This window comes from Taudactylus pleione, unplaced genomic scaffold, assembly GCF_031769625.1.
Source record: "Taudactylus pleione unplaced genomic scaffold, aTauple2 ptg000350l, whole genome shotgun sequence".
Classification (NCBI taxonomy): Eukaryota; Metazoa; Chordata; class Amphibia; order Anura; family Myobatrachidae; genus Taudactylus; species Taudactylus pleione.
In genome coordinates, this window is record NW_028284751.1 from 2,034,385 (window position 1) to 2,056,384 (window position 22,000).

The 22,000-nt window shown below is 46.5% G+C and overlaps 1 protein-coding gene across 3 annotated transcripts; it reads left to right on the forward strand.

Moving 5' to 3' along the window:
* Positions 1-168: 168 nt before the first annotated feature.
* On the forward strand, positions 169-21,569 carry GPR137C (G protein-coupled receptor 137C). Of its 3 annotated transcripts, XM_088444174.1 has the most exons (9): positions 169-629; positions 5,165-5,208; positions 8,121-8,303; positions 12,512-12,734; positions 15,163-15,309; positions 15,627-15,749; positions 16,055-16,179; positions 16,842-17,027; positions 21,405-21,569. In XM_088444174.1, the coding sequence occupies exons 1-8, from the start codon at positions 309-311 to the stop codon at positions 16,981-16,983; spliced, it is 1,308 nt and encodes a 435-aa protein (XP_088300300.1). In that variant the 5' UTR covers positions 169-308; the 3' UTR covers positions 16,984-17,027; positions 21,405-21,569. The 3 variants fall into 3 exon arrangements, with proteins under 3 accessions (XP_088300300.1, XP_088300299.1, XP_088300301.1); XM_088444173.1 differs by having other exon boundaries at positions 170-629; positions 16,842-21,569; XM_088444175.1 differs by lacking the exon at positions 8,121-8,303 and having other exon boundaries at positions 177-629; positions 16,842-21,569.
* The last annotated feature ends 431 nt before the right edge of the window (positions 21,570-22,000 follow it).

Genomic DNA, 22,000 nt, shown 5'->3' on the forward strand with positions numbered 1-22,000 from the left:
TTTCAACTGTTGGGCAGAGCCGCCTCGACCCAATGGCTTTTGAGCGGAGTACACGCGCCAGGGAGGTGGGTCACTGTTTGGCAGATTGACACGCCGCTTGTCCTATGAAGGGAACTAGGTGACAGTGGGCGGAGCGGAGGGCGGCCAATCAACGAGCTGCGGAGTAAGAGGCGAGCCCCTCAAATGGTCGGTGCTCAGCTGATGTCTTCCAGTGGAGTTGTTGTTGTTGGAGAGCCGGAGAACTGCAGCGGAGGCGGCGGCGGGAGAGAGCGGGGGCCCGAGACATGCACCCTCCCGCCTGACTCACCATGCCAGCTGCTGCCATCCCTTGGCCAGTGGAGCTGGGACTGACGGTGCTGTGCACGGCGCTGTGCTCGCTGCTCTTCCTGGCGGTCTACGTGCAGCTCTGGCTGCTACTGCACTACAAGCAGAAGAGGCTGAGCTACCAGAGCCTGCTGCTGTTCCTGTGCCTGCTATGGGCCGGCCTCAGGACCGTCCTCTTCTCCTTTCACCTGACCGGCAGTGCCCTGGACGGGGACCTGCAGCCCTTTCCCCTCTGGCTGCTCTACTGCGCCCCCATCTGCCTGCAGTTCTTCACCCTGTGTCTCCTCAACCTCTACTTCTCACAGGTGAGTCCTGCTCAGTGCCCTCCTGGGGTAACTGCAGCCCCCACCCCCCCTCTCTCCTGCTCAGTGCCCTCCTGTGGTGACAGCTGCATCCTCCCCCTGCTCAGTGCCCTCCTGGGGTAACTGTAGCCCCCCCCCCCCCCTCTCTCTCTCTCCTCCTCAGTGCCCTCCTGTGGTGACAGCTGAATCATCCCCCTGCTCAGTGCCCCCCCGGGTTAACTGCTGCCCCCCTGCTCAGTGCCCACCTGGGATAACTGCTGCCCCATCTCCCAACCCCCCCTCAAGGCCCTCCTGTGGTGACAGCTGCATCCTCCCCTCTGCTCAGTGTCCTCCAGGGTTAACTGCTGCCCCACTGCTCAGGGCCCACCTGTAGTGACAGCTGCCTTTCTTCCCCCCCCCCCCCCCCTCGCTTAGTGCCCTCCTGTAGTGACTGCTGCCTCCCCCCCTTAGTGCCCTCCTGTAGTGACTGCTGCCTCCCCCCCTTAGTGCCCTCCTGTAGTGACTGCTGCCTCCCCCCCTTAGTGCCCTCCTGTAGTGACTGCTGCCTCCCCCCCTTAGTGCCCTCCTGTAGTGACTGCTGCCTCCCCCCCTTAGTGCCCTCCTGTAGTGACTGCTGCCTCCCCCCCTTAGTGCCCTCCTGGGGTACACTGCTGCCTCCCCCACACTGCTCAGTGCCCTCCTGAAGTGACTGCTGCCTCCCCTTGCTGAGTCCTGCTCAGTGCTCCACACACTCAGACTTCCTGCTGGGGTAACTGCCACCTCTCTTCCCCTTAAATGGTGCCCTGCAGGGGTAACACTGCCTCTCCTTGCTCAGTGCCCTGCTTTTTGCTTGGATACCTCTGCTGCCCCCCTCCTTGCTCAGTGCCCTCCAGGAGTAGTTGTTCTGTTACTCCCCCCTGCTTAGTGTACTCTAGGGGTAACTCTGCGCGTCTCTTTCCCCCCCCCCCCCCCCCCTTTAGCCTGCTAATTTCCCTGCTGGGCTAACTGCTGCTCCCCCTTCCACCGTGGCCAACTCTGCTGCTCCCCCTATCACCCCCCAGGAGGCATGCTAACTCCCTATTCTGCCCTCAGCCTCTGTCGCACACAGCAGGTAAGCTGTCCCTATCCTTCTGTGCTGCAAGGGATGACATCATTGCTCAACTCTGCTCACTTGGGAGCTGTAAACCAGAAGTCTCATAATGTAACCTGCAGGTTACATTATAACTCCCTCTAGGGTAAATCTGACTTGCATTTCTTTCTCATAGGTAAGTTCTTGTTTTGTTCTGTGCAGCAAAGGGTGACATCACTGGCTATCTGCTCATCCTGGAGATTTAAATTTGGCAGTATATAATTTGGCCTGCAGGGGGCGTGCTGACTCCCTATAGAATATAAAGGCTTAATACTGGGTCCTGTTTTTCATTCATCAGCCTCTGAAGTTGTTTTCTGAGCAGTGATGAGTACTCTGGGTAACACTTCTCCAGCCTGCAGGGGGCGTGCTGCTGACTGATGATAGTCACTTATTGATCCTGGTTTTGTCTCAACAACATATTTGTCACAGGTAAATCTCTTTGCAGCTGTGGGTGACATCAGCGGTTAACCCTCTTTCCCTGCCTTGGCATAGAGCTTATTCTGAACTGCATGTAGGGTGTGTGCCAGCTTTCTGCAGATTAACAGCTGCTGCTGTTGGGGATCATGCTCACTCCTATATCTCCATGCAGTGGCTAATGTGCTTATGGATTTCTAAGCCCTGCTGCTGCACCGTGCTCATCCTGTCCTACAGTCCTCAATGATGGGTTTCGCTCTGGAGTTTCCTTCCTGTGGCTTGTAATAGTTGCTCACCCTTCTGCAAAGTGTTTCTGCTTTGCAACATTTTACTGAAGTCAATGTTTTTAATGAGCTGTGTATTTTAAGTTTAAAACTACTGCGTGTCCTAAGTTTTCTATGAAACTACTTCTGATGATCCATTAGAGGGATAAGCTATTAAATATTTACTTGCAACTTCTTGGTTGCTTTATTCCATCTTTGTATACTGTCACGAAGTCCATTTGAAAGTCCACTCCTTTAATCCACTCTTGTGAGATGGTTATGGGGGGCTATGTATTATATATAGATTTCTTTTGACAGTGTTATTGCGGTTAAGCTCTTGGAGCCAGGGCTGGCTTATGTCTATGTGCTCTCCCATAGCACAACTGGTAGCGTGATGCTGTTTGCCTGCAAAATGTTGAACAGAGCAAAGCTTGTCCTGACTGCAGGCCATGTTAATGTGATGTGCTGTGGGCGAGGGTTTTCCTTGCCTTGGGCTGTGTAGTATTTCTGCACCCGTGACTCTATCTTTTAAATCCTTTTTTTTTTTTTTTTTTTTTCCATTAAGTGTCTGTAACAGCCCCCCCCCCCCTGTCCTCATTAAGTGGCTCCTGATCAGATCTGTTCTCCTCTGCAAGTAAGAATTGCTATTTGTTAACAGTTCCACACTTTTTTAAAAGTAACTCCTTTACTTGGTAGTACTAAGTATTGGATCGCCAGTCACATTTGCTGAAGGTGATTAAGGATCAGCTATGTATAAAAAAGCTGGCAGGTTCTAACGGTGGTTCTGTGTATCAGACTATAACCTAGTAATAGCCCCCCGATGTCAGCCCTGCTGGACTCCCGACAACCATTACGTCACCATCTGTCTGTAATCTGTTGTTGCTGCATTTCAGCCCCAGTGTATGGCCTTTCTGCTGCCTCCTCTGTTGTATCGCTCCTGGCCTTCCGGTGCCCCAGGTACTGAAGACTGACTTCTGATTCATTTCCAGCAAATGCCCCTATGTCAGCCCGCACGGTGACTTACTGTGCTAGCCCACTGACTTACGCCCTCTTCAGTAACCAAATGGTTAATCTCCATATGTTGTACATTAGAACATGGAGACGTTTGCCGTTAATACGCGGAGAGCTTAATGTTCTGCAGCAGGAAATGTATGGGATGATTTAATAGACGTTCAATAGCCATGAAAAAACGTTTCTTGTAAAGGATTTCTGAGCCTTTCTACTATTTACTATTCTTGGTGTGTGACTGTGATAAGTGCCTCAACCAGAAGATTACCTCAGATTCCTCTGCAGTTGTGTGAAAAGCATGACCTCATAGGGGGGGAAACTCATCTTTCAAGGGTTATAGTTTAGGTGACTGCGTCTTATTTTACAGCAATTTCAAAACTTTGGATTTTTTTTTTTTTTTTTGTCCAGTCTGACCCAATGCCTGTGTCGGCATACTCTGGCTTTCTCTATTCAGTCTGACCCAATGCCTGTGTCGGCATACTCTGGCTTTCTCTATTCAGTCTGACCCAATGCCTGTGTCGGCATACTCTGGCTTTCTCTATTCAGTCTGACCCAATGCCTGTGTCGGCATACTCTGGCTTTCTCTATTCAGTCTGACCCAATGCCTGTGTCGGCATACTCTGGCTTTCTCTATTCAGTCTGACCCAATGCCTGTGTCGGCATACTCGGCCTTTCTCTATTCAGTCTGACCCAATGCCTGTGTTGGCATACTCTGGCTTTCTCTATTCAGTCTGACCCAATGCCTGTGTCGGCATACTCGGCCTTTCTCTATTCAGTCTGACCCAATGCCTGTGTCGGCATACTCGGGCTTCTCTTGTCAGTTTATGTCCAGGGGTGTGGGTTGTCTCGTACCCCTTGCTCTTCAACACCTATGGATAATTATATATTAACTAGTGCCCCCACCACCAACTTCACAGGTGACCCCTTGTGTGTTCTGTAATATGAAGGGAGTCATGAGTTGGGACAATACATAGAAATTAACCATTTAAATGAGGATACCTTATGTGTTTCATGTTTAGAAATATATCCTAGTCTAATAAACCAATGTTTCTTAGTGTGATTTGTGCCTTGTACTCTTCACAAATGCTAATGTTGGGTACAATGCAATGGACTGTAAGGAAGGACTATGTTGCAGATAAATTTAACACTTTGCTGTTCGGACCAAACATCAGGTATTGTACGTGTGCGAACAGGTGAAAGAAGCCCCTTTGTGAAATCTTAACCACAATATATTGGAAATTGCTCAGGATATAGTGACCTAAAACCTGGTAGGCCTGACATGCTGTATTAAAGAGCATAAACAATATTACTTGTCTGTAATGCCTAAAATGCTGCTGTTCCATTGTGATCTCCGCGTCTGTCATTGTAGAGCTGAGATAAGAGAAATGGCATGGTATCTCTTGGTGAATGAAGGCTTGCGTTGGTTTATGCCACTTAAGCAGCTGACCGCTTTCTACGATACTTGAACGAAGCTTGTGACTTTCCTCCTCTGCATAGCGCAGCCATTGGTCTGTTACCATTGCTGGTGAACGCTACGTAACGTGGAGGTGGCTGTCTCATTAGGAGTATTTGGGTCTGTAATCCTATATCGGTAGGCTCTGCTGTGTCTGCGGTTCATCTATGTGATGTCCCTATAGCCTAATGGGCTGCCTGATCATAAAAACCACCAATGTAGCCTCTGCAAACCTGAATTTACCTTGTTTCACAGTGCTGCAGTGTTAATGCATATTTTTTTCTCTTTACAGGTCATTTTTAAAGCCCGCTGCTCCCCAGAATTCAATAGATACAAGTAAGTTTCAATATTATACTTCAGGTAACTGTACTTCTAACTTAACAGAATTGTGGGGTATAATTGTCATGCCCAGTGTCGGACTGGGGTATAAAGGGCCCACCAGGAAATACAATGGTAGGGGTACAAGCTTAAGGGGTGTGGCTAGCCACAACAGATGGACCTGGCCAACCATTGGAGAGTAAATGCCCCTTTATAAAAGAGGAGACTGGGGTGTGTCGGCACCACCCACTTTGATAGGCAAGAGGGCTAATCTTAATGTAGTTTTCATAGAAACAAATCAAGCACCCAAGTTCATCTGACCCTGTTTCACCCCTAGAGGAGAGGGTGGGGCCCTCAGGCAGTAGGGCCCACTGGGGATTTCCCCTGTGGGCCAGTCCAACCCTGGTCATACCATAAAGGAGATTCATGTGGGGGGTTTCCTTGCTACACAATAGAAAAATGCATTGTAAGCTGTAAGTAAACTTTATTTTAACTGAAGGGGATTTCTACCTAATTGACACAGGTGAGAATTGTAAAATGTTTTCCTTGTTAATCCTCCATGGCAGTTGCCTATGATAACTTTCTTTCCTGGTTAGGGAGAGAATAACTAGATTAAAAACTCCACCAGACAGTGTATAATGCATCGCCTCCCGTTACCTTGGTGTCTCCTCCTGTCTGTAGCTCAGGCAGTGTCTACCTGGTGATGCTCCCTCTTTTGAAGGCAAGCTAAAGACTGGGCTAGAATGCCAGCAGGTTACTCCTAGGAGCACCCGCCTGAGTGCTGGCACAGTCTCCTGTGCGTCTTGTGTTCTAGGAAGTTATGAGATGTGGAGGACCAGGTGGGATAAAGTCTCAACAGCTTGGCAGAGTTCTCTGAATCCTCACTTTTTGTACAGTGATGAGCTCTCTTCCCTATACAACTGTCAACCACTAATGTGAACAAATCCTAACCCAGCGGTCCACAATAAAGCCCATTTTTGGTAAGTGTTACTCCTTTGATCAGAAGTAGATCCGATGGTGTAGTTATAGTGGGTGTCATTGCTATGGGCTTAGGGGACCCTGGAGCCAGCTTTATATAGTTGTCTATAAAGTTCCTGAAACTTCCTGCTAAGAAATTGAGTCCATCCAGGGCCGGTGCAAGGTGTCTGGGCGCCCTAGGCAACATTCAATCCACCGCTCCATCCAATACTATGCCACACGTTACTGATGCCAATTTATAATATGGCACACAGCAGTATCCCAGATTCATAATATACTATATAGAAATGCCCCAACTATTATGCCACTCGGCAGAACCCCCAAAATCAAACTGATTCATAATATGCGACAGTTGTATCCTCAATTCATAATTGTTATGCATCAAAGCCTCTAATACACAGGTTCTCAAACTCTGACCGAACAGTGCATGTTTTCCATGTCTCCTCACAGATTCACAAGTTAAATAATTATATCCACCTGTAGATCTTTTAAAGTCAGTGGGTAATGAATACACCTGTGCACCTACTGGGTGACCTGGAAAACATGACCTGTGTGAGGTCCTGAGGACAGAGTTTGAGAACCACTGCTCTAATACATATGCCACACAGCTGTGCACCAAATGTATTGCATGCCACATAGCTGTGAATTATGCTATACATTTCCCAAACATGTACCCCAAATTGTTTATGCCATAAAGCTGTGCCCCAATACATTATGCCACACATCCATGCCCCACTATATATACGCCACACATCTGTGCCTCATTATGTCAGCACCCATTCCAATTCCCCCCCCCCATTTGCCTTGGTCATCAGTAGACCCAGCCAGGACTGAAAGACATCCATTTTTTTTGGTGCACAGCGGTGCCCTCCAGTAGCCAGCGCCCATAGGCAGCCACCTAATGGTAGCACCGGCCCTGGGGTCCATCCTATAGCCAGGTCTTAAAAGGGCGACTAGTCTGTGGCATTCCCTCTCAGTAAAGCTCCACACTGATGTGATACATCTCCCACACTCCTGACTCTCACAGCTGAGCTAATCCGTAAGCCTATCACTGTCAGAGGGACAGGATCCTGGTGGTCAGATGCCAGAATTCTGGCGCCTGCATGTAAGTACCACCAACACCCCCCCCCCCCCCCCCCCCCCCCCCCCCAATACTTACCGCTGAGGTGCCGGTGGTCAGCATTCTGAGAGCTGGCATCCTAACCGCCTGGACGGTTACTACACCTCCTGTCAGAGTAGACTTCTCCTTGTTTTTATAGCCTTTGAGAAGCTGGGGGGTGGGAATTGAGCTCTGAGATTAGGACCGAGTCTCTGAATCAGTATGCAGAGTGCTGTGATGCAGCAGCCACTTATATTTCTTTTTTTGTTTTCCAAGCCGAGTTCAGTTGACATTCCCAGCCGCACACAGATTTACAAGTGTCGCATATAAAATTAATCGGCACAGTCTCCTGGCGCGTGGCGTCACATTTTCGGCAGAAAGACGCCCAATGCTAGAGTAGCACAGGGGGCTGACTGCTCGCTCATGCCAGTCATGTTGCGCTGCATGGCATATTGAGGCTAGAACAAATGGCAGTCCTGTTACTGATTCTGAAAGTAGGCAGATTTATCAAGGACAACCTGCACAAGATTGAATTTAAACTATTTTGATATAGTGTCCTATATATGGTGATTCTGTTACCTCTAGTTACAGCCTGGAATAAAATGCCGGGACAGTCTCCTTTTAAAAATGAGCTTGTACTTGGGAACTATAATATAATACTTTAATATAAAACTGAATTTGAGGTTAGATCTCAAAATCTGAATAAATGATCGTTTTTTTTTTTTTTGTTTTATGGCTTTTAATTTAAACCTATAGTGGTGAGAATTATTATTTATGGCTGTTAAATTACCTTATTTCTATTATATTAACTCTGATTACAATTATCACAATATCTCTATCAAACACATTGCAGCAGGCACCTGGCAAATAGAAACTGCACCAGCCGCCGGGTCCACCCCCAGAGCATTCTCCGCTCTGTGCAGCTACCCTGGTTACAGCCAGAGACTGAGACTGTTCCTAATAGAATTGTACAGAATCCGCATCTGGATACACACTATAGAGCTGGAGACCATCCCAAACTACAGAAAAGCACATGGTTAGTGGATGTGTGCCTCTAGGTGCTTATCACAGACGACGGGCAAAAGACTGCAAGATTACGACATTGTAATCGTGCAGTCGTTTGTCAGTCTGTGATGAGCCTGCACTGAACGAGCCGTTCAGTGCAGGCTCATCAATCATCTGCAAACATGCTGAACCTGACAATATCGTCACATTGTCCAGCATGTTTGCACGATGATGGATATCTAAACGACCAGCAGGAGTGCACATCGCTGGTTGTTTAAGACATTTTTACAAACTATTTATGAACTATAATGATATAGTTATCATTCAATCGCTCAAAAATCGTCTAGTGGATGTGTGCCTTTAAATTATTAGGGTTATTTTGCATTATACTGGGATAGTGCATTTGCCCTTATGACACTTGCAGACCCCGTGGAAGAGAAAAAATAGAAAACCTTGTTTACAGCTTGTAACAAACTCTTATCTGCTGCAACTGTCTTGTGTGCAACACGCAATTCTTGGACGAAGGGTAGTGGCCTCCAGTGTAGTGTTAATGAGTTTATACTCTGGCGGGTCTCAGTTGGGCAGGATCCCAGACTGGTATGTACAAGATGGCTACTCCCAGTCATGTAAAGACCCTCTGGTAATGACACTGGGGAAAGTAGAGTAATACTGATATGCAGTCTTTTTGTTAGCAGGGAGTATGTCAAAAGCACGATACCAACAGCATTATGCCAACAGTTGTAATGCTTAAAGCTTTTAACAGTGTTGGCATTGGAAATTTAAACATGGTGTTGACCTAATGACTGTCTCTGTAGTGACTGACACAAATGTGTTTCGGAACGCCTCTGATCCTTAATCTGGTTCTTGTTGAAATCTTGCTGAAGCATATAAAGCCCTTGGGGATGAAGGGGGCAGTGCAGGGGCATATTTATAATGGGTGCAGGGTGTGTAGTGCACACGGGGCCCCTAGGTCAAGGGGGGGACCCCACACCACACACCCTGCACCCATGTCTTAATACTTACCCACTCAAGTCCTGCGTTAGGCTGTAACGCTGGACAAAACACCTGAAAATGGCATCAGCTGCCATTTTTCCTGGCGTCATGGGCACTAGGGAAACTGCTGGGAAAATGGCACCAGCGCCATTTTCCCGGTGACCTGTGCATGCGCACTAGACTCTGGGCACAGACTAGTGCCCAGTTTACTGCTGTGGTGACTCTGCCAGGGAGAGGGGGCCCATGTGCATTCCCCATCCGGGGCCCCCTCCTCTCTCCCCGGCGGCGTCTGGGGCAGTGTGACAGCCTTGTTCTGCCAGGCGATCAGGCTTTTGCCACTGGTGGAATAGAGGGTCGTTACTAATCTCTGAGTGGGGGTTTACTTCAGAAACCTCCCCCCTCCCCATTCCTCATACTGCCTATTACTGGCTTCTCCCACTGCATAGTGGGTGGATAACTTGCTGCCACCAGGCACCTGGAGCCACTTGTTCGGCTTCTACTGCTGGCACCTATAGCCACCAACTTCTATGTGTGACCAAGCTGCTACAACACCTCCTGGGTAGTGTGGGATAATTCCCACTGGCCTCACTATGGACCAGTCTGTGCTGAGTATCTGGCCGAGGGTTTCAGCTCTGAGACACTGGGCTTAATCCAGCACAGCCAGAGAATAGAAAAGCATTTTGCGCTATTCTGCATTCGCCGGCATCCTGTTACCACCAGAAGTCTTTGAACCAAGTAGATGTTTGTTACTCCAAAAATGTCTTTACAAAGACTGTTAAACCAGTGTACAAAATGTTACAGAAGTTTTCTCCCCTTAAGATCATAAAATATATATTCTCCAGAGCAACATCAGCCCATACCATAGTAAGGACACAATACTGCAGTCGGTAATCCTCCCCTTAGACCTCTAGGACTAGTACACAAATCACAGTTGTCGCAAACTGTAAATTAAATTTCTCAGGAACTGGTCAGTTGCATTTCTCCCGTCATAGATCTGACCCGAACCAGTTGGTCTTAAACACAATCTGATTTAGCACATAACTGTCCTTTAACACCTTATTGGAAAACTACACAATACAGGAAAACCCCCCTGGAGTGCATTGCACCTAACAAGGGCTGGGGGGCCTATTCATGAAACTTAAAACTTCTCTGGAGATAATTAGCTTTAGAACTCTCATGGAGTTCTAGCTAATTATAGGTGGAATTCATCATTCCACCTCTCCATAAGTATCTATTCCGAAAAGCTGTCATTTTTGCGATGACAGCCTTTCGGGAAATAGATACTTTTCCCTGCCTACACTACCTTATCGCATCTGGAAACAGCGCTGCGCATGCATCTGTAAAACCAGCGCATGCGCAGCACTGCCTACAGATGCGTTAAGTTTGTGTACCCCACCCCCCTCCGCTCACCTCCCCCCCCCCCCCCCCCCCCTCCCCCCCAACTTACCTGTTCGTGCAGCAGCCTCCGGCTCCGTCCTGCTGGTCTGTCAAGTGGTTTCCTAGCAGACCATATGACAGATTAGAAGAAGAAAAACTTTTTTTTTTTGTCTAAACTTTCTTGTGCTCTGCTGGGGAGCACACATGTCCGACCAGCCTCCGGAGCCTGAGGACGGAGCAGAGCGCCGGAGGGACTCGTCGGGGGACCTGCACACGTGGATACAGGTAAGTTTCACCTGCTATTCGCCACCTCACAGTGGCGAATAGTAACTGCATCAAATTCCAAAAATGTATAATTTTCGGATTTTGATGAATACCATAATTTCCACATCCCCATACTAATGTACTAATGTATGGGGAGTGTGGAAATTAACGCAGGGGAACTTGGCAAGGAGATATCTGTGATATCTCCTGTGCTAAGTGGCTACATGAATACCAAAATAACGTTATTTAAGGAAAATGTCCTTAAAAACGTTATTTTAGTGTTGATGAATAGGCCCCTTAGTCTAACTATCCCTTGCTATGGCCATGATTACCATATCGCTTCCTATGTCACAGAAACTGCAATTCTTTATAGTATAACATACTGAATAAAACGTGCAAGGCTGTACATCGTAAACAAATTTCCACAATTCTACAACTACACACATTGCATTAAATAACATGTTGGTTCATGTGAAAATGGTGCTGCAGCGCCAGGCATTAACCCCCTCAGTTCCATGACCACGTGGGCTGGGTCTCTAGCTACAGGCAGCAACAGCCATGATCAAGGCCAGATAACCAATGGAGTGGGTGGAGCTACAGCCCCAGGCCTCTACATTAAAATAGGCCCATCTTTATGACTGCATGATTACCAGCTGCTGAGCTGGCCACACAGTTGGTCATAAATCTAAGTAAACTTTGTATTTAAATACCTCTAGTTTTCCCACAATTATTCACCATTTCTATTTTAATGTTTTTAGGCAGACAGTGGGGCTGATGGTATAGGGGGGAGTACACACCATTCTGGCCACACCCACACAGCACTGGTCACACCCACACAGCACCAGTCATAGCTCCTCCCCCTTCTCAGTATAGGATCTTGAGCATTTACGGCCCCAGGCTCATGTGGCCCTTAATACCGCCCTCTCCAGGATGGCTCAGAAATCCCTCCTGAGGACTGCAATTGGTCAAATTGTTCTTCCCAGTATGTCTGGTGTTGAAGGATTTAATCCATAAAGGGGGCCATACATGGCGCAATTATTGGACTCATGAGGTTGTTGCCATCCTTTTACCACAAGCCCTGTTTAAGGGGCAAACAATGGGGAAGATGGTCTAAAACGCAGCCTTGGCTCATCAGCTTATCTGCAGCATTTATGGTCCATTCTAGAATAAACCTGTTACTGTAAAAATCGCTAAGTCATGTATGGATCCTCAATGTTTGTGTAGATTGGAATTGGTGGTGTATCTGGTTATATTACCAATATGCCAGTGTGTACAGTCTTTAGCAGGCTACCCGCTCTGGTGCCCGATGTTACGGGAGACTTTATTTGCCTGTAATTTAATTTTAGCTTTTGGTAGGATGACTCATAAAAAAAAAAAAAAAACATATGAAACCTTTTCTGTGTTTAAATACTTGTTGGTGCCTTGTCTCCAGCTTTGGAAACGTGTGGGGGGGGGGTATTTAAGTTTCAGCTCTTCCACTTGGTGACATAACTGGGGGGCAGGGCATGCATGGTGTCTCCACCGTGCCATCACACTGTACATGGGACCTGTTGCGTTCCTTATCTTTCCCCCTCGGTGTCTCACTAATGTCTCCTTCTCCTACAGGGTTCCCCTGCACTTTGGATTCTTCCTGATCAGTCTCGCCTTCCTAGTAGTGAACTTGTCTTGCATCATGTTTGGCAGTGGGACCGATGACCCCCATGGATGGATCACAATGACTAGGATGATATTTACTGACTTTCTATTTGCTTCCTGTTCCATCTGCCTGGCCAATAACACCTACAGGATTGCTAACACGTCCCCGGCATACGTCTACCTAGAATCAAAGGTAACTAGTATAATTCTTATTACGCCCATCTATAGGATGACCTTCCTTTCCCAAACTCGTTCCTCACTAACTGTGCATGATTTCCATCTTTCCCAGTTGGTGCACAGGTGTATTCATTACTCGCCGACACATTTTGCAAACTATTTCGCTTGTGATTTCTGTGAGGAGACCTGGAAAACATGCACTGTTGGTGCTCCCTGAGGAATGAGTTTGGGAGACGCTGCTCAAACGCCATATACAGTAATTCCTGGCTCTTAGTACATCTGTCTTTTGTGATTTGACTGTTTGTCATTTATCGATCTGTGACTTGACATTCAGATCTCAGTGGTGGTGGCCTCAGTTTTGCAGTAGTTGAAGTGGTTAGAACCTGGAGCCAATCACTCTATTGGAATGGTCATGGCAGAACCTATATAAAGAGATGTGAGCTGATCTGGTGGTAGGCAGTATCTGGCTGCTGTGAGATGTAGTCGGCATCTTGGCCACCGGAATCCTGGCAGCAGTTGTAATCCCGGCTCCAGGATCCCAACCGCTGACATGCCGACAGTAAGTGTTGGGGTTAGGCAAAAGGGGAAGGGTTAGGGAGGGGGGAGGATGCCACTGCCGGCAGTCTGACCACTGGCATCCTGACTGCTAGGATCCTGTACCCAACCCCGCTGCCCTAACTGTTAGTTCTGGAGGCATGTGGGGGTGCCCTCAAATAAACTTTTTTAATCTAATGGAACTAAATGGTTTGGATAGTGTAGCGGCCCCATTTCCAGCTAATAAACGTGACTGTTGTGCCAGATTGGGGGGGGTGAGAGAGAGAGAGAGAGAGAGAGAGAGAGCATCTTGGTAATAACACTTGGAAAGTCTATCTGTAGAATAATCACACTATGTATAAGTAGATGGGCCCAGCATGAATTAATGGGCTGAAAGTCCTATTTTAGCCTGAAACTGGGTACACTCTAGACTATATTTTATGAACGATTTGGCCGATTCCGACTCATCGTGGTATTGTCCAGTGTGTATGCACTATGTCGCTGACTATGCGCGCCCCCACGCGTTAGCTACACTGCCCATCGGACCTGCAAGCAGGTCCTACAGGCAATATTGTTACTGTAGCTGGGGTTATGCTGCTGAAAGCACCATGTTCCATCAGTGCCGGCATCAGCTAGTGTGTATGCACTTGTCAAAGCAGAGTCCTGTCACTAGTGATATGGCACTGGGTACCTCTTTACCATAGAGCGTCCGAAGCAGTGTAGCATGTTTAACTGCTATATGATTCATGCTCTCGTTGTGTAATGATGGCCCCTGGTCTGAGGTTCTGTGCCTATACAGGCTCTCGTTGTGTAATGATGGCCCCTGGTCTGAGGTTCTGTGCCTATACAGGCTCTCGTTGTGTAATGATGGCCCCTGGTCTGAGGTTCTGTGCCTATACAGGCTCTCGTTGTGTAATGATGGCCCCTGGTCTGAGGTTCTGTGCCTACACAGGCTCTCGTTGTGTAATGATGGCCCCTGGTCTGAGGTTCTGTGCCTATACAGGCTCTCGTTATGTAATGATGGCCCCTGGTCTGAGGTTCTGTGCCTATACAGGCTCTTATGTAATTTATGGCTTGACATATAGTTCTTTAATCTAGACCCGAACTTAAAAGTTTGGGTGTTAGACCATCGCTGCTTAACAATATATATGTATACTTGTAAAGACTATATAAGCCCCTCAGACTTTCCTATATGCCATCAGGCCACCCACATGCCAATCTCTAGCACCCGATCATACCATGCCACATAATACTGCCTGTAATTCCTAGTAGGGCCCCTAATTTATAGCATGCAATACTGCATTTCCCACAACTTGGTATGCTACAGTGGTGCCCCAATACATAGTATGCCACATGGTACTGCGGCATATTCTGAGTGTGCCACACAGCAGGGTCACATTTTGGGTAATTATATCATCTGAAAACCATATACTAACACCGCTGAGTACTTGCGCTGACTTCCCATATAAACTTGTAGCCTAGCAGAGGTGATCTGGAAATCTGTAGTGGTCACTGGATTGCTGCAGGGCTGGGAGTAAAAATGCACAGCAGGAGATATGGAGGCATTTGTAGGACTGTGGCAAGATAATTGCCGCTAGAGGCAACCTACCACTGTGCACTGGCACGCCCTTAATTCAGCAGTCCTCCATGTCTGCTGGGAGTGCCGCTGTGGAATTGGGGACTGCCTCGACCATCTGAAGAATCTTCCTCCCACCATCCTGAGAATCCAATTGCCAGGGCAGAAGCCTCGGTTGCCCTGATGACCGATATTTGTCGAGCCCTGTTATAATATTGTGGCCTGGTCTGAATTGACTTTTTTTATTTTTCTTTCTCACTCTCCTGACGCCAAAGCCACTAACGTTACTGTTTCCTTTAATATATTTGACCCATTTGTGTGCTATCTTTTCCAGGGCACCTCGGGAAGCCAAGCCGTGGTGACTGGTTCCACAATCAGTGTACTCTATATTCTGAGAGCCTTGTACAACTTTGTAGTTTCCATCCAGCCGGAAAACAAGCCCAGTCCCTTCAGCTATGGCTGGAATGGGGTCCACGACCAAGTAAGTAAGCGTCAAGCGGTATTGGTAATGAAGGTTCATCCCATAGATATACGTTACTCTACTCTTCAGCACATCACACATATTGTGTAGCATATGTTCATACCCGTTGGGTTAGCAACACACATGCAATGTAGAGAACAGACTTGTTACATTACCAATGTGCAGGGAACAGACCCTTGGTCAACTGGAATTACAAAGTGCCACTAACTAGTATGTGACCCTCCGATAACATTGCAGCTTAGATCGGGGACCTCATCACTCTCACACTCTATGGTAAATTGTGACACCTGATGTAAATGTGCCCTTCTCACTCCTAGGCCGTTACAGAGAGCTTTGGCATGGAATATCTCACCTTTGGCATTTTCCTCATATCCTGCGAGTTCCTGCCAATGTGCTTGATGACCTATTTCTTCCGTGCCAAGAAGTTGGGCCAGAACTTGGTGAGTTTCAATCCCCATAGCAATGCAACATTCATTAACCTAATGCTACCAACGAAGGTAAACAGTCATTTTACACTTGCATGATTTTTAAACTTTAAATGGTCAACTCCTGTAATAAATAAAAGACCGTTCGGGCCTAGCTGCCTTATACGTCTGCTCCTTATCAGAGCTATACAGACTATTTAGGATCATCGGTAAGGACGGGTGAGGGAGAACAGAGGTCGTACTAAGACTACCAGGGGTTATATACCAGACTACAATTTCATCATTTTGGTGACTTCATAACTTGCTTTCTCCTTATGTAGGAAGCTGCTGGTATGGTAAATAGTCACAGCTTTGGTTCCAGAGCCTACTTTTTTGACAATCCTAGAAGATACGACAGCGATGATGACTTGCCCAGGTTGGCCAATGCCAGAGGAGAAAGAGGAAGGTGAGTAATCTATAAAACGCGTAGTGTACACAGTTTAACGTGTGCAGGAAGCCGTCAGATCTGTGCCGTTCTTTAGCGCGGTAAAGTGAAAATGTGTAGAAAGGATCCTGGGTAACAGATCTGCAATATTAAAAAGCCATAGTTTTTGTTTTTTGTTTTTTTTAGCAATTAAAAAAAAAATAGCGGCTCTTTAAACTTCTACAGAATATGGGCTTGTAAATGTGCACCTATCCTTGTCCCATAAAAAGCATGGCAGGTGGTGTGTGCCAAATGGAGGCCGGCAGCTTGGCATAAGACTGAAGTTTGGTTCTGGGTCATCCAGGAGAAAAAAACAATGCATGCTGGGAAGTTACCTGATCATGTTGCTGATTCTTGTAGAATTGATATGTTCTCATGAATGTCCATGCCACAAGCGGGCTGCCACTTCCATGGGGAGGGCTTAGAACAAATGGCATAAGAGGTGTCTGATCTAACAGAATATATAGGGGAGAAATGTCCTCTGACACTACTTTATCAAAGTGGTTTATCTTGCAATCGCCCTGTAGTGTACGTGCCAAGAAAATAGTCTGCTAAAAAAAATAAAAAATAAAAAACTGTGAAATCTCATTGTAAACTCACAATTTGAGTGAGTGGTGTTAAAATGTATCTTTCTGCCCCTACAGTTTGTCATCCACCCCAAAGTCCTCTGGATGGTATGGAACAATATGCCCAACCAGTGGCTGTGCCCTCGTCCCACCTCTACTGAATGAGCCTCCATCAGGGACCCCTATCCTCTTCACATGTGGGGCGAATACACTGGCATGACCCTTCGGACGGGGCAGTACACATGCACTCTTTGCTGGGACACAGTAAGCAGTGTCCAGTAACTTTTTGTTTACGTCGGGGGTAATGCTGCATTTGCACATACATTCCAGTTTCTTTTTTTTTTTTTTTTTTTTGAAGACTGAAACCATCTTGGATGCAGCATCCTGGAGGCTTGCTGGGGTACTAGGTGGCCCCAGGAGGCTTGCTGGGGTACTAGGTGGCCCCAGGAGGCTTGCTGGGGTACTAGGTGGCCCCAGGAGGGTACCGGCAGCTGGTAGCACATGCTTAAGGAATTATGTAACTTGTTTTTGTCTTTAGTCTCCTGCCACCTTTATTTCAATGTGGGGGGAACTAACTTCAACAAACTTCAGACATTTCAGAAAGGATAAACTCATTAAACCACCACTGAAGACAAACTCTTCATTGTGACTCAGTCTGTTTCCTATTTATACTGAAGTTGTCCTATAATGTACCTCTCCTTTTTTCATTCTTTAATGTGGTTTTTAGGACATCTAAGGCAAACCTGGGTGCTCATTGGTGCCGACTAATATGCCTATGCACGATACTCTAGGGCTACTATTAGCCAGCGCATATCGGGAAGTGTAACTGCAAAGCTCCTGACATTACACAGCTGGTGAATACGGTTCATGGCACTAGTCTAGTGAGCCTGGAGCGTACGGTGTGTGTGCGCAAGCAAAGCAATCCGATAAATGCATTCCTGTGGCTGATCTACTTGCCTAGAGCCGTTACGCTACTGTACGGCAAGCTGTGCTGAGGCAGCTAGGACATAACGTTCCGCAGGTTGTGTAAGGCTACCCTTATACTGAGGGCGGGTAAATGTGACCTAGCCATATAGAGGAACTTGTGTAATGTAGTTTTTTGGGGTTTTTTGGTGGCTGTCTTGTTAATTGCAGCCAATCCACAGATAAAGATGCAGATTATGGCTTCACAATAAAGGACACTAGTTTCCTACGTAAACTTTGCCACTTTAAGCTCCAGAAGCGAGGTCCAGATGTCTGCGTCCTGCACGTAATGGGGGCATGGCTCTTAGACTGGCTTCCCCACTAATGCTGTGCCATGGTCATGGTGGCTGTCACGTCTGGCGTCTGCAAAGGGGCGCAAACTTTGCCAATTCGTGAAAACTGCCCTTCTCTCCACCATCTCCAGTCTCTGCTCTTACAGCTGACCCTTCATCCAGAGACCCCCCCCCCCCCACCTGCCTGATGGTACGGTGTCCATACCTACTATTGCAGTGACCTGTACAGAGAGTTGAGTGGGAAGTCCAGGAGTCATGCTGTAGGGTCTGTAAACTTAACGAGCCTTTCGCTGGGTGGTTGGTAAAGCTGCGTTACAAACTGCCCTCTAAAAGTGGCACACGGTAACAACCACAAGTCAGTAACTTGTAGTCTGAGTAAACGTGGCTTTTTTTTTTTTTTTTTTTTTTTTTCTTTTGTATGATCTGGTCTATAACATCCGGTAGATTGACTCTGAAAACTACCAATACTTTGTAATGGTGGCATTTTGGTTAAGTTCATTTAGCAATGCAAGCCGATCGACTTGCATTGGAGAATAATGTTCTCTGGTAGCCAAGTTTTGTGGGATTATTCCATTAGTTTGTCTCTGCCTTCAGTACAGTTTGTAGCCTGCAGGTGTCAGTGTTGCAATGACTTGTACCTGGGATGTTGACCTTGCTGCCCAGTACTTTACAAATAGGCAGGAACTGGCCCTGGCGTCACATGGTGACCGCTTCTGTTTTGTGGTCTTACTCCGTTTTGAGACTGTTCATGTTGGGTCACTTTCAAGACTGTGTATAGGATCTCTGAAAGTTTAAATGATGGCTGTACATCAGGGGTCCTGCAACTACTAAGCCTCCCCCTTTTGTGTCGTGTTTTTTTTTTTTTTTTTTAAATTATATGCTTGAACCCCAGTACACTATCTTAGATTTCCCCCCCCCCCCCCCTTACTCTGACAATTGGCTAATCTCTGGAGCGAAGCAAAAACCTCACACCCACCAAGTAGGGATACACATTGTCTTCTACATACAGAATCGGATGTTCTACTTATGTACAAGAAAACAATATTGCCTTATAGCTAAATACCTGTCCCATGATTTTGCAGGAGTTTCAGTGTCATCCACTTAGCGATTTAGTCAAGCGATTGCACGATAACTACATGGTTGGCGTGCAATCGCTTGCAAATCATGCCTGCATCGGGCATGTTTTGGTCGGAAGCAACCAGCGATGTGCGTGGTTGCTTCCGACATCGCCCGTACATGCTGGTCAACCTGACTATCTCGTCAGGTTCAGCATGTGCGGGGATGAGGGATGTGCCGGGACGGAACGAGTGAACATTCAGTCTAGGCACATCACTAGCTATACAAACGACAGCACAATTACAATGTCTTAATCGTACTCTCATTTGTATATATACAAGTGGATACCCTGCCTAAGATGGCGCCATCTCTAGAGCATAAAGTGCCAGTCTCCAGTGCACCCTCCCAGGCTGGGTTTAGGATCTCCACAAAATAAAAAATATTCACCAGGCATATTGCACTCCTCCCAAAAATAAAGCTTATGGTGGTATACATGGTTCTCGTTACCTGGGATCCACTGTCCACCCCCCCCCCCCCTCCTTTCCAGAACCCTTTAAGTGTTTGTACTGTAATATAAAATTAACAAAAAAAGGCTTTTTATCACCAAAGCTTCATCCTCAGGAGATGCAATTCTGCATGATAACTGCTAATATTTGGCTATACCTGCCTAAAGCTGGACATATGTTGGTAAATTTTAAAGGCCAAATTCGGTATTTTCTCTTTAGTTCCCTTCCTGCACCTTTTATCAAAGCACAATTGTGAAGTCTGTTTCAGGAACAGCAACCTAAAGACGTACCTGTCACAGACATTTTGTGGGCCGGACCAGTGTCCGGAAAAGTACGAGTACGGCCCATTGATTTCTAGAAGTGTGTGTGTGTGTCCTTCCCCCTGTGTTCTGTGAGTTGATGTGTTTTTTTGTTTTTTTTATTGGTTCAGGCCCCAAATGGCTGCCCTCTCTGCCCCAATAAGTACTTTCAGTGCCAGCTGTTCCTCAGACTTGGTACTGTTTATTAACTGTATGAAATGTCCTCTGTAAGCATTTCTGTTTTGAAGGAATTTCGTTGCCCTGTTCTTGTAATCTTAACGTTACAAACCAGAACTGTGAACAACTTAATATACTGTGCTGCGCTTTTAGAAGTGGCCGTTTTCCATATTGGAAACGTATGGGTGACCTAGTCTGCTACAGTGCCCATAGTCTTGCAGGTTTTATTCTGATCTCGTTAAGACCTACTAGATTATCCTTCACTCCAGCCGCAATTGTCTGTGCGAACCACCCGATCAACTCTCTAGTACCACTGGGACACAAAGTCGCTGTCTCTGGTTCCTGGATGTTGGGTCAGCTATGACTGCTGATTGGTACCGTTTCAGAATGGCAATGACTCGATTCACTTTTATTTTTTTTTGTAGACTTATTTAATGTGCAATAAGAGACTAATCTAGTCCACTTCAGCCAATAACTAGCGGCTGATTTTTCAGAACCTGTTTTGCACTATGGCAGTGTCCAACTCCAACTGCCCGAATTCATAGTGTTTTAGAAAAGTGATCCCTCACCCCCTCCTTCCCTAAATTGGGTTGGAATGCCGTTCCCGTGTCTCAGCAGAGCAATTCATTGGCCACACTGGTTCGAAAACTGAATTTCTCGGACTTGGAGAACAATGTCTCCAGTTGATTTCCATGTTCTATAATACTAGTTTCTGTACCAGAAAGTTCATGTTCCAAAGCAACCCCTATGCAATATAACTTGCACTAATCTTACATCCATATCCTGTCATGTGCAGATTTAAATTTTAAACCGTCCTTTAATAGTTTGTCTGGCCTGCTCATAAACTCCTAATTACAGTACATGGCTTGCCTGCCTCCAGGCAATGTAATCTTCCATGCACAATTTGCACTCCTTGCCCTTAGAACAACGCAACCGCTGTGTAGAACTGTAGATGTTAATTGATGCACAAACCTCCACTTGTCTGTCTGGAAGATGTCGGACAGTGGAAATCCTCCTATAAACCCCAGAAGCGGCTTTTAGTTCTGACCTCCCCACGCACAGAAGGTATCGGGTGCCTTTACAGTGTGGGTGTAGCCCTAGGTAATCCTCTCCTTGTGCCTAGTTCTATTTGACTTTTTTTTTTTATTGAAACTGGCCCATCGTTATGTATCATTGTAAACCTTTGCCAAAGAGTTTAAAACTAAAATTTGGCTTTCTCGCTACAAATTGTGAAGCACTTTAAGGAACGTGTGGGCATGAATGTAGTGTTTGAAAAATCTAGTTTTGATCATTCTAGTATAAACTGACTCTTCTTTTATAACCTTTGTTGCACCCTGTGACTTCCAGCTAGCAACATCGCAATGTGGTCGGACCCTTTTGAACGAAGGATTACCAATGACTTCTACTCGCTGGTTTTAATCTGTAAAGTGGCCAATGAATGTATGTATGGAGGTATTTTCACTAAACCTGTAAAGAAACTTATGTTATGAAATAAAATTATCTGCACTGAAATCCTTCTGTGTCTTGTGTGATCTGCCAGCTGCCGAACTGATTGTTGTAAACTGCATTTGAAGGTGCCGTTAATGTGGAGCCCTGGAATACAGTGGTGCGCCCATCTTGCTGATGTAGTATACAGCGTATTTCTCTGTTTGAAGCCGGTTACAGGAGGCAGCATCTAACAGTCCAAACATCCAGGACACCTTGGGTTCTTAGTGACTAGATAGGCTGCACTTGATGTATATTCTGCCTGCAGTGGGTGTAGATTGGGGGGAGGAGCAACACTCACTAAATGGTTCAATGCATATAACATTTATATGGAAATGGTATCCAATGCAAGCATGAGCCATAACTCCTCACCAATGGTGTGCGATTATCCCTCCTGTAGCTAGCACACGGGGTAGTGTTTGTAGTTTAATTTTATTTTGGCCTGTGGTGAATTGAGC